Source organism: Nesoenas mayeri (assembly GCF_963082525.1).
Source record: "Nesoenas mayeri genome assembly, chromosome: 1".
In the NCBI taxonomy this organism is placed as follows: domain Eukaryota; kingdom Metazoa; phylum Chordata; class Aves; order Columbiformes; family Columbidae; genus Nesoenas; species Nesoenas mayeri.
This window is the reverse complement of record NC_137541.1, coordinates 168,015,923-168,028,911: the sequence shown is the minus strand read 5'-3', so window position 1 is coordinate 168,028,911 and position 12,989 is coordinate 168,015,923. Positions and strand designations below refer to the sequence as shown.

General features: G+C 36.3%; 1 protein-coding gene across 9 annotated transcripts in view; it reads right to left on the bottom strand.

Moving 5' to 3' along the window:
- Window positions 1–12,989, bottom strand: part of RBM26 (RNA binding motif protein 26) — a 64,864-nt gene that overhangs the window by 39,646 nt on the left and 12,229 nt on the right. For 6 of the 9 annotated variants that reach the window (XR_013923611.1, XM_080363984.1, XM_080363982.1 and 3 more), the window contains exons 2-11: window positions 12,536–12,654; window positions 11,864–12,000; window positions 10,890–10,978; window positions 10,083–10,321; window positions 8,140–8,400; window positions 5,379–5,618; window positions 2,579–2,746; window positions 2,084–2,224; window positions 1,196–1,307; window positions 255–414 (exon numbers count right to left, since the gene is read on the bottom strand). Coding sequence is in view for 8 of the 9 variants with exons in the window: in XM_080363984.1 (XP_080220110.1) it covers window positions 255–414; window positions 1,196–1,307; window positions 2,084–2,224; window positions 2,579–2,746; window positions 5,379–5,618; window positions 8,140–8,400; window positions 10,083–10,321; window positions 10,890–10,978; window positions 11,864–12,000; window positions 12,536–12,654 (1,666 nt within the window). In the remaining variant the exon portion in view is untranslated. The remainder of the gene's footprint in view (window positions 1–254; window positions 415–1,195; window positions 1,308–2,083; window positions 2,225–2,578; window positions 2,747–5,378; window positions 5,619–8,139; window positions 8,401–10,082; window positions 10,322–10,889; window positions 10,979–11,863; window positions 12,001–12,535; window positions 12,655–12,989) is intronic. The other 3 variants (XM_080363979.1, XM_080363978.1, XM_080363980.1) reach the window with 3 other exon arrangements.

The window sequence follows — 12,989 nt, the reverse complement described above, 5'->3', positions numbered from 1 at the left end:
TAAACAATGTATCTTAGAAGTCTTATCTGTAAGGAAACTTTTGTTCAAAAATTAAAAGAAGACCTGAACATTTCATTTCTGCTTCTTCAATGACAATTCCGTTAAAAAACAATGAAATCTTGTTTAAGAAACAACTTAGGAAAATAATAAGAACACCTTCAGGGAAACAGCTATAAAACATTTGGCATTCTCCTTTTAGCATCTACTTCTATCGTTAAGTCAAAGCATACTGCCTTCTTTTCGTTGACTCTTACCTGCAAGTTGACTAAGTTTCCGAACTTACTGAAGTGCTCATTAAGTTTGCTGATATTATTTAGTTCTGGGGGAACTTTCCTCAATTCAAGTTTTGTATTTTCATTTCCAAACTGCACCTTCTTCTGGAAACCTGGACTATTTGTTCTGTTAAAATTTTGCCTGCAATAAATAAAAATCAAGCCAGAAATCCATAGCAAGCTAGAAAACACCATGTTAAATCATATATGCTTGCATAGGAGCATCTGCAACACAGACAGAAAGACCTGCAGACCTAAAAAAAATGTAAATTTAGAGAAGCATAGAAGAGTACTGGACAAAGGCCCATATACCTGCAGTTTTCTCCACCAACACTCCCAAGCATATCCCAGCATTTAAATCCATTAGATAATTCACAATAAGATGCTTGTGTTAATAAGCCCTGACTTCTACATTGCTTCTCTTCAAAAACTATTCCTCAACTATTCCATGGAATCTCCCCACTAACGTTTGCAGTAATTCTTACTTCAAGGCTCTCCTCAGTCCCAGTAATCTCTTAAAATCCCCAGTATATCTGGACACTAAGCACTGCACTCTATATTTTCTGTCAGTAACATACCTGACAACTCAATCCAAAATAGCAATGATACAATTCACATTTCAAAACTGAAATCAGTCAGCCCTAATGACAATCACACTGCAGCTTCTCTGTTTTTTACAACACTACAGCTTTCAAGGAGTAGATCTCGGTATCACTTCAAAGCAACTTCAGTTACCTCTGTACTGCCTTTGAGAGAAGACAGTCAAATACAGACCACACTATGGTGTGATTTACTTTAGTATAGTCAGGTTATTCAGTTTAACTTGCTTGCAATTTATATAGATTTAGATATGCTTCAGATTACACAAAAGAGCTGCACAGAATTCCAACTATTAAGTCAATCTTGTGTTAATGAGCACTCACTTGTCAAACCAAGTCTTCTTTGTAGGAACTCCACCATCCCCTGCACCAATTGTTCTTTTCCTGGATTCAGCATCTACCACTATTCTCATACTACTTTTATTGGGAGGTTTTTCTGTAAACAGACAAAAAGATTTTACAATATTTTTGTATTTTCTATGTATTTGATTGTAAAAAGGTACTCTCAATTTGCACTGGAAAGCACAATTGTTTATTTTAAATGACTATGATTCTTGCTCAAACTGGATCAATTCCTGGTCACAAACCTTTCTTATCTAACAACAGATGCTATGACAGATCAACATAGATAATAGGTTATTTTTGTCACAGTAATGTCATGCAAAAGGAAAACAAAAGAGGCATCTGCCTCAAGATGACTGCACTCACTGATTCACCATGTCCCATACAACGCTTGGAAACTCACAACATTTCTGCTCACACCTCCATTCTACTATTAGATGGCATACACAAAAACGCTCATGATAGGAAATGTACGGTACTGCAGAGCACTAACACCTAGGAGGCAAGATTTAGGGATCAGGTAGGAGAGGACGGGCTCTTGCTGAAGAATGGGAATCATAAAGAGGGACTGCTCACTGAAAATACACCAGAGACACAGTAAAACCACATTAAAAAAAAATTGTACAAAGTGACCAGTTATCACAGTCAAGTATTAACCGTGCAATACTCTAGCAAGAAATCTCATTTTACCTGTAAAAACACACACAAAACAACTATAAGCGTAATTTGTTATTCAATTGAACTTCTCTTAGTCCCAGAAGACTTTAAAAAATACAGTGTTTTCAGTATTACCTTCTCTGAAAACTGCCTCAATCTGCATTAATGTAAGAAAACAAGATGAACTAATTAAGTATAGCTTTGAGAGTGTACCTCTGGGTGGTAGATCCATATCACCCGACGTAAGTCCTATCAGATTTGGTCTTTGGGCATGTACTCTATGTCTATACATAGGTCTTGATGTATTTGTTATACTTGGAGCTTCTGGATTATAGCCATCTGTGTCATACGTTTCTGGTAACAAAGAAATTGTCTAATTAAAATAAATTGCAGTTAAAACCCCTAAGGTTTCAAATATAACATTCCACTTAATTGCAAGATATAGTTACAATGGAAGAGTTCTATAACCACTATCCTAAAAAACGTTCATGCCAAGTTTCCTGCTTAAACACAGTGAAAATATTATTCCATTGTCAAGATTTACATTTTACACGCAAATTTTACTTCTGTCCTGATCTAAGTTAGAAAGAAAGAGTGTTAAACTATTGTCACAGTCTAAATAATATAAACTTATTCTCCCAAACTATAAAATTATAATATCTAAAAAGTACAGTATAATATGAATCAATGTTATTCTATTTAGCAAACCTTGTGGGCAAAGCCTCAGTACTACACCTGCTGTAAAAAGAGAGGGTGGAGCAGGAGGCGGCTGGTGATGAATACCCGTTGTAACAACAGCGGGAACTGAGCTAGTTGCTGAGTTTGGGGGAGCATCCATGCCAGCAGGCTGCAATGGGGGAAGTGGAGGTGGTGGTCCTGTCAAAAACAAAGCAAATCGTGGCACTCATTTATTATCCACTAGACTTACATTACACTCAACTTACACGGAATGTGACCTGAAATGTTTTTAAGGCTATTTTAAAAAAAAGGAGGTGAGAGGGCATGTATACAGTGCTGTATGATTCATTCATATGAAAACATCCCCACCAGCAAATGACCGAGAACTTAGATTACAGAGAAAAACATTCAAGTAGTTTAACATTTTTCCAAAGACTTCCTTTCTATAAGCAAAATTTAACTGCTAAGCCAGTATTCATCTTGACCACCAGAAGATCTTTAAAGCTCTATAAAACTCCCTGGAAGAAACAAATTCTATTTTTAAGAGCATATAACAAAAATATTTTATGATGACAGTAACTAACTTTATTGAAATTCTTTTTCCAAACACCCAAGAAGATACCTATAGCTCCAGCAGAAAGTCAAAGAGATTGTTCTTAAAAGTAAGGGGTTTTTTTGTTTGGTTATTTTGACTTTTTTTTTTTTTACAACAGGTAACGTGAAACTTGCAGAGTGGAGCAGTCAAGATTGACCTTCAGTTTAATCACTGGCAAAACCAGTTTTGGAAAAAGATACAAAGTCACGTATTTGGACTTTCCACATACATCTGGAAATAACAGGTGAAACAGAACTGATCATCCTAGCAATACAGTTACTCTCTCTACTAAGTGAAACACATAAGTTCAGTTCATACTTAAATACACTGTCAACTGGAAATGAACACAGTTTAAGAAACTTTCAAGAAACATAAAATATAAATTGTTTTTTAATCTTACCAAGTGGGATATCTAAGTTAATAAAAAAAGAGAGCAAGGAATAATGACATAAAACAGTTTTAAACAGTTTTTAACATAAAAATGTTTATAACAGTTTTTAAACCACACAAGAGAACTGAATGCTAAGCTGCTGTTTTATGATTGACAGCCAGGCACACAAGTCTTCACGTAAGTTTTAGTATGTGAGCCAAAGTACCTTTCAATGAAAGAGCAAAAAAGATGGAAAATTTTCTTAGTTACAGGTTTAGTTTCATAATCAATTGCAAATGACATATTTTCAGGTGTAAATTTGATGGGGTCATGAATTCTTCAGCATTACAAATGAAAAGCCAATTATCTGTGGTTTCCAGGATTCTCCATTCTTCTCTATCAGTAGTCAGTTTCACAGCATTATAGGATCATTTAGATGAGAAAAGACCTCTAAGACCATCAAGTCAAACTGTTAACACTGCCAAGTCCACCACTAAACCATGCCCCTAAATGCCACATCTACATGTCTTTTAAACACCTCAAGCAATGGTGACTCAGCCACTTCCCTGGGCAGCTTGTTCCAATGCTTCACAACCCTTTCTGTGAAGATATTTTTAAACTAATAAACAATCTCAACCTCCCCTGGTGTAACTTAAGGCCATTTCCTCTTGTCCTATCGCTTGTTACTTGAGAGAAAAGACCAACACCCTCCATGCTACAAACTCCTTTCAGGTAGCTGTAGACAGCTATAAGGTCTCCCCTCAGCCTCTTTTTCTCCAGGCTAAACAGCTGCAGTTTCTTCAACCACTCCTCATCAGACTTGTGTTCCAAATCCTTCACCAGCTTCATTGCCCTTCTCTGAACTTGCTCCAGCACCTCAATGTCTTTCCTGTAGTGAGGGGCCCAAAACTGAACACAAGATTTGAACATGGGTGCAGCCTCACCAGTGTCAAGTACAGGGGGACAATCACTTACTTCCCTAGTCCTGCTGGCCACACTATTCCTGATACAAGCCAGGATGCTGTTGGCCTTCTTGGCCACCTGGACACACTGCTGGCTCATGTTCAGCTGGCTGTCAACCAACACCTCCAGGTCCTTTTCCACCAGGCAGCTTTTCAGCCACTATTCCCCAAGCCTGTAGTGCTGCCTGGGGTTTTTGTGACCTAAGTGCAGGACCCAGGCCTCATGCAATTTGCCTTAGTCCATCCAGATCCCTCTGTAAAGTCTTCCTACCCTCCAGAAGGTCAACACTCCTGCCCAATTTGGTGTCGTCTGCAAATCTACTGAAGGTGCATTCAATCCCCTCATCCAGATAATTGATAAAGAGATTAAACAGAACTGGCCCCACTACTGAGTCCTGAGGAATACCGTTTGTGACCGGCCGCCAACTGGCTTTTACTCCATTCACCACAACCCTTTGCGCCCGGCCATCCAGACAGTTTTTTACCCAGTGAAGAATACACAAGTCCAAGCCATGAGCAGCCAGCTTCTGCACGATAATGTTGTGGGAAACAGTGCCAAAGACTTTACTAACGTCTAGGAAGACAATATCCACAGCCTTTCCCTCAGACACTAAGAAGTTCAGACAACCTCTCCTACAAAACTCCAGGAACTGAGTTTTGCCATGCCATGCTTTTGCTTAAACACAACTATCTCATATTCAAGATTCACATTTAATATGCAAATTTTACAACAATCAACTATGCAACAATTACTATTAAAAAATATTTTGGGGTAAGCTATGCCATAGTAGAAGACAGTAAAACTTCCTAAAATAGAGCTGGCATTCTTAAAACAGCTTTGTGCCATGCATGCAACTCAAGTAACATCCAGGCTTTTCTACTAAAAAAATAGGTTTTAATTACCTGTTACGGGTGGAAGGCTAGGTGGCAAGGGGCCTGGTGGTGGCACTGGAGGTCTAAGGTTAACAGGAGGAGGACTCAGAATGGGTGGAGGAGGAGGAAGTCCAGGAGGAGGTGGTCCTTCAACAACAGGAGGTTGTGCTGGAAAAGGCAGAATGCCAGGAAGATTCACATCTTCTACCACTACTGGATCACTTCCATGATCAAAAGGGCACATGTCTCCTCTCATACAGAAACCCTTTTCTGAAACAGCAAAACCAAAAAGAATTGTTGTTAGTATTCAACAGCTGTAGTTTGATTCAGAGTAGATTAGAGATTATCTATGTGTAATGCAACAGTTCGTACATTAGGAGTTTCATATCAACAAAAATTTATATTAGCACATTAAATTGATCATTTACTTTAACAGTCAGCACACAGGAAGACTGCAGGTACATTCTAGCAGAATAAATATAGGACTCAGATTTTCTTGAAGAATTAATTCTGCATTGAATTGTAACAAAATGTGAAAGCAAAGAATGAAATCTGGGTGTTATCACATTAACAAAACCACAGTGTTTCGAAGTAAAAAGTGCAGATATTGGGACTGAGAAACCCCTATTAAAGTTACAAGTTAATATTATAAAATTCTAACGTGAGAAAATTCATTCCACTTTTTTCTCCTCTGCTATTATTTCAGGAAGAATTAGAATATTTTGTCACAGTACATGATTATGTAAGAGCAAAATTTTTTGTTGTTTATCTATACATGTATTGTAAATGTGTCTATATGCATACATATGTAAATATTAATTATGTACATATACATAAAAATAAATATGCATTCACTTAGTCTACGAGTAAGTAAAACATTGGAGTGAGCGCAGAGGAGAGCCATGAATATGATCGGAGGGATGGAACACCTCCCCTGTGAGGAAAGGGTTGGGGTTGTTCAGCCTGGAGAAGGTTCTGGGGAGACCTTATTGGGCTTTTCAGTACTTACAGGGAGGTTGTAAGAAAGATGGAAACGGACTTTTTAGTAGGGCCTGTAGCATAGCACACGGGGTAATGGTTTTAAACTAAAGCAGAATCAATTTAAGCTAGATATAAAAAATAAGTTTTTTTACTACAGGGTTGCCCAGAGAGGTGGTGGATGCCCCATCCCTGGAGACATTCCAGGCCAGGCTGGATGGGGCTCTGAGCAACCTGATCTAGTTGAAGATGTCCTTGCTCATTGCAGAAGGTTATACAAGACAACCTTTAAAGGTCCGTTCCAATACCAACCATTCTACAACTAACTCCTTTAGGAAAGCCCACACAAACAAAAAAAAAATATACAATACAATGTGGGGGTAAAAGTTTAAAATATCTTCTGGTAAAAGAGGAAGAAAGCCGAGTGTCTCCTTCCTCAAAACCTGATGCTGAAAAGTAGTCTGCATTACCTCACCTTCAGGAAGAGTTACAGAACATATTAAATTGAAATGTTAAGGAAAACCACAAGTTCTGCAGAGGGTCAAATAGAAAATGTGAAAGTACACTAAAGAAGAGCACCCATGTTGGAACCAGCTAGCCACTGAAGAGAGATGTGAGATTATTGAGACACAAACAGCTAGGAGAGAAGCAAGAGGAAGAGACATCTTCTGAAAGATTTCAGTAACAGAGACGTAAGGGAAGAAAACCAAACACCACAACAGTAAAACTCTGAAGACAATTATATCGCTGTTTTCCAACATGACCATTGGCTTCATACTCAGAAATTGGAAATAATAAGCTGTTACAGATAACAGACTGTTAAAAGATACAAAGTTTCAGTGTCATGTCTGGAGATACTTTTTCAAAAGTATGTTAGCCTGCACATGTTGTTCCTTTCTAAAAAAAACTGTCAAGCTGGGAGACCATGACACAACATTCTGCATCTCAGCTTGCATCAGAAGAAAACTTCAAAATGAAACCACACTTTCACAACTCTACTCACTTCACAATACTATGACATATATTGGCAAAGCTATTCTCCACTGGCACAACTCTGCCAACACTTGAGAGCTCAGCCTCCCATTTTATTAAAAAAAAAAAAAAAAAATCACATTATTATTCTAATCAGCCTTCTGAATGTAAACTGGCCTAGATCTTAAACTCATCATTGTGAGATACAACAAGAACAACAACAAAAAAAACCCTCAGGGAAAACTTTAGGGGGAAATTTAAACTCTTTTGAGCTAACAAGTCGACTGGCTTGAATTTAGCTAAGTCACTGCCAACTGACGCAGCATCTTGCGTGGATTTTGGCACAAGACATGCAAAATGATAGCTTAAGACACAGATAAGCAAAAAAACCCACCCAATTTCAAGAAACATGGAACACATGGGTTAACGTGATCCTGGGAAGTTGCAGGTCTAGACGTTTCTAGTTTAAAATTATCTCTTAGATTGGATGGAATAAAAAAAAATTATGAGGTCAGTAAGGTGCTAATCATGGTCAGAACTCTGAAATACAGTATTTGGCTTTAACATAAGACAGAAAGACTGGGTAAAACTGGACTTCTAAAAATAATTTTTAACATACATTATTTTTCATCTATATAAAATAATTCTAGTAACTGAAATACCAATATAAACGCTAATAAAGAAAGCTGTCTACAAGCTAAATTAATGAAAAGTGAGATAAAATTTCGATTCAAGAATTGGGTAACAGAAAAAAAAAGTACTGGAGGAGATTAAGAAAAGAAAGGTCTTTTCAGAAAGGGACCAGAGTTGCAGGAAGCAACTGAAAAAAATACAGACTTACCATCATAATCTCTACAACGTTTCTTTGGCAGCGGAGGTCTTCCATAGGAGTTGTGGTCCAGCTGCTCTTCATGAAACTCCGACCAGCTTTCAGTAGTGTTATTTCCATGATGAGCAGGAGCAATAACAGTAATAGTGCTGCTCAGTGTAGGGACAGGGTAGTGGCCGGATGAAATACTTGTCACAGAAGAAACTGGAGTATAATTGTTCTCTAATGGATCTGCTCTATCCATATCATATTTTGGCTTTATCAGATCCCTATCTGTAAAAAAAAAACCACAACCAAAAAAAACATAGTTACACTGGATGATTCCTTCTGTAGGTTTTCTTCAGAAACAGCCACTAAGCTACTTAATAAGTATCTTTATTCCACACCTGTTAAACTCAAAATATAAAAATGATAATTGAAACATTCTACAGGTTGCCCAGAGAGCCTGTAGAGCCACCACCCTCAGAGTTATTTATAACCCAACTGGACAGGGTGCTAAGTAACTTCTTCCAGTTTATCGGCTTTGAGAAGGAGTGTTGGAAGATATCACCTTCAGAGGTGTCTTCCAACCTCAACTATTCCAGGATTCTTCATTCCAAAGGTTTAATCAGAAAAATAATCACCTTAAAAGTACACAGTCAGCTGTTGGGCTATTTTAATAACAGCTATACCCACAATACAGCAGAAACCCTGTTTAACTTCAAGCAGACTACATCTTCTGTAGTGCTACGTTTATTCTAAGAATTTCAGATAGAAAATTATTCTGAACATAGAAAAACAACAGGCAAGAAAAAGATAGCCATCACTTGAAAATATTACAAAAGTTACACATCTTTCATGCTTCAAGACACTGTAACTGTTATATCTTCAAGTTGTTTATCTTCATTTTACCTGCTTTGACGTGACTGGAGTGACCAGATATAGCAGTGACATGACCTTTTATTCTGAATACATACAAGCTGTTACATTAATTTTCTAGTATTACCATCAAATAAACAGTAAGTATCCAGATTAAGATAGAAGAATTCCCTCATGAGATAGATCAGTAGACTTAAACAACCCCCCATTAAAGGAACATTAATAAAAATGTCTTAAAGATAGTAGGTAATTGTGCGCAAACCATACATTTCTTAATGTGCTTAGAAAAAGAAACAAAGCTTTCACTATATTGCCTATATTACCATTGCAGTTTATGTAAAATAATCCTTGAATTAAGATTTAATTGCATTGTAATATTTTAGTTAAACAGTCATATGCTAATTAACTTCCTCATTCGTAAGTTGTCTGGAAAATATCTGCTTGACTATTCTCAGAAACTCCACATTCCTACTTTTAAGGCTGAGTTAGAAAGGCCCATTCTACAGAAAGAAAATAATACACAGGTGACTTACATCAGACTAATTTTTTACCTCTACTTTGTTTAAAACACACTGAAGAGATTATAAAATTACTCTCAATGCTCTTTTTCAATTTATCAATAACAACTACTGGGGGAAAAAAACGCTCTTTTCAGCTGAACATCCCACTCTGTTTTTAAAGCTTAATTTAAAAAACTACTTTATTGAAGCCTTAAGTCCTACAGATACATTTGCAAATGCAAACATTTACTGTAATAATGTCAGTCCTTGCCTGTGACACCAAGGAGTGGGTATTAACTTCTCTATCTTCCCAAACAAGACTCTGAGTTTCCTAAACCTTAATGAAATTCCCTTAACTTGGATTTTTCTGCCCCTCTTACAACATTGCTTAGAAGTGGCCAGCACAGTCAAAGGTATTAAAGAAGAGTGGAGGGAAAGAGTGGAAAACAAGCACTGAAACATGATCACAAAAGCCTTATTTCCACAGAAAACCAAACCAGATTTTGACAAAGATACAAGAACAATAGAGGAAATTTTGGTACAACTTGAACAGTGTTTATTTAAGCTTAGTGTCTAAATTTTGTAGGCAACATTCACCGTGTTTCAGAGACCAACTGTTGGTACCTCTGCTTCGTGTTCTGCTCCGGCTTCTGCTCCGGTCTCGATCCCGATCTCGCAATCTTTCTTTGCTCCAACTTCTACTTCGACTCCTGCTGTAGCTCCGACTCCTCCCTCTTCTTCTGTTGTATCGATCCCTGTAGGAGTCTCTTCTGGGAGGATTTCGGTCATAATCTCTCTTTCGAGAACGTTCATCTTTTTTCCTTTCATCACGGCTTCTAAACATGCAATGTTGTAGGTCAATTACAAGAATTATGAAGTCTCACTTTAAAATCTTAGCTACCATTAAAAACTTAAAGTAACAGCAATGGAAAACTAGAGAAAAACTATAAATGAAATCTATACCACTTCCTTTCTTCTTTGAAGTTTTTTTTAAATTATTTTATTTGGTTTATGCATTCTACTTTTACCATCCCTAGGATTTTAAAATGTGTGTAAAACACTTTTTCTGCACAATAGTGCACCTTCCCCAAATTGGAAACAGTAAAAAGGTTTCTAAATTAAAATTATCACAATCCAGTCCCAATAATGAAAAGAGTAATTGTAATATAATAAATTTTAATATAACAAAAACTCATCATAAAACTCAAAAGTGATAGTTATACACAACTCAGAGACTGTTTACACTGCCACTTATATACTCACAATTTAACCACACACATATAGAAGTCTTATTTTTAGGCTTATTAGGTGACCATACAGAAAGGAAATAATTTAGTAACACTATAAAAATCCAAATCCATCTAATTACTGATACAGTACAAGAGGTTAAACAAAAGTCATTACCTGGTATCTCTGTAGCGAGAACTTGACTGAGGAGGACTGTGATTTAATCTTCTAGAAAATTTTTTCTCTCGTTCTTCCTCTTTAACTATCTGAATTTGTAGTATATACATTAGATGAAAATGTGAGTGCACTATTAAATAAAGATTTCTGCACCATCAAATAACAACAAAAACTTCAAAATGCTGAGCAAAGTCAGCAATAACACTGAACTGAAACAACATTTTTGTGTCTAATACAATTAAAGAATCTTCAAAACATTAGATTTCTATTTCTAGGAATATTCAAAGCACAAGGCGGGAGAAAATAAAGCAGCATAAGCAATCCTTATTGTGCTGCACTGAAAATACATCTGCTTTTGCTACAGGTGGACAAAAATCCATGCTAAGATGGAAGGACAGATCTGGTGAGACATGAATGTTCAACAATTCACACAGTAAGGTCTTTTCTTCATCAGCAGGTTAGCTGGTTCAGATCACAGTTAAACATCTACATGCTGCCAAACCCAGGCTGCTGTTGAAAAGGACAAACCTACTCTTCTGGCTCAAAGAACAACATAAACACTTGTTTCATAATAAGGATGTTATTTAGATCAAGCAGCTGGAGGAATGAGGACTGCCATTTGGAACAGCAGCCTGGATTTATGCTGAATTAAAGGGCAGCATAACTGCAACAGCAATCCTGAGCAAAGAACTAATGTAAGTTGTACTGCAACGCCTACAATACTCAGTAACATTATTTACATTTCCCTAGTCAGAATCACTTTGGTTTACCTTTGAAGCACCCACTTATAATGTGAAAAATTGTGCAGCAGTACTTGAACATATTAGGCACAAATCTTCTGATGTATTTTAATGCTGTAGTATAAGCTTGGGAACTTTTATTTATAAATAATAAGCACAATGAAGGTGAACCACATTAGCAAAGTACACAGAAGAAGAAAAAAGACATACATTTAAAATAAAATCAATGCCTACCTCTTCTTTTTTTGTCTCTTTTTCTTGGTGCTGAAAAAATTCTACTTTCAGGCTTCCTGATGATGGCTGTTCTGGTGGAGGTAGATAGCTTTTTGTATTCACAGCATCAAACAGTTTTTCCACGAATATCTGAGTTTCTAAAAGTAGAGAGTGTACAAATATCCATTATTCAAAACTTCAGTTAATATTTGCTTTAAAAATAAATATTTTTTCAAATCAACATCTACCAAAAAGTTAAAACAATGAAGAGTATTATTTTTAAATACTCAGCTGATAATTTTATATTTAGAAAGGATATTTACAGGGTCAGGAAACATGTCAACAATGACAATGTTTCATAAAGGTTAAAATCATTGAATTATTTGATGACTCTTAATATGAGTATCTGGAAAAATATTTCTGCAATATATACAGTGCTCCAACACTTCTAATTCTGGCAATAACTCTTAACATTCATAATTCTCTCCAAGGAATACAGACACAAAGCACATATGCATATTGTGCTATGTATGTTTTTTAAAACAAATTGCTTCATTAAAATTGAATTACATATTTCAAAGTAACAAAGCTAATAAAGAGATAAGCACACAATTCTATCGTAAAAGATTATTTGAATGAACTAAACAAGACAGACATTTTACTCAAGCTTAACTGTTATGACAAAGACCATACCTTTCTGAAGAAATACATCCAGCTGATCAACACACAATGCCTTCAGTTCCTTTTCACTTTTATCCTTCTTTACCAAAGCCAGAACATATTTAGCTAGGGCAGATGGATCTGCATCACATCTGCAAACACATTAATTAAAAAACAAAACAAAACAAAACAGCAATTACATTACAGAAGTTAATTTACATTACAGAAGTTAATGTCTTAAACTGGTATGGCCAATACATATAGAGAACTAAAACATTTCCTATCAAAGTAACTGAAAAACACTCAAGGTTGGTTGTTTTAGTTTTTAGAGTCCAGATACGTAAGATCACTAAGCATCACCTTTCTTTTCTAGAGAAGCAGAATATTTCCAAACAATATTCTATAGAGCACCTCATCGCAAACTTGAAAGAACTTTAGAATGAAACAGCTCTGCTGCCTAATAGTCTTAAAAACAAATACAACAGAT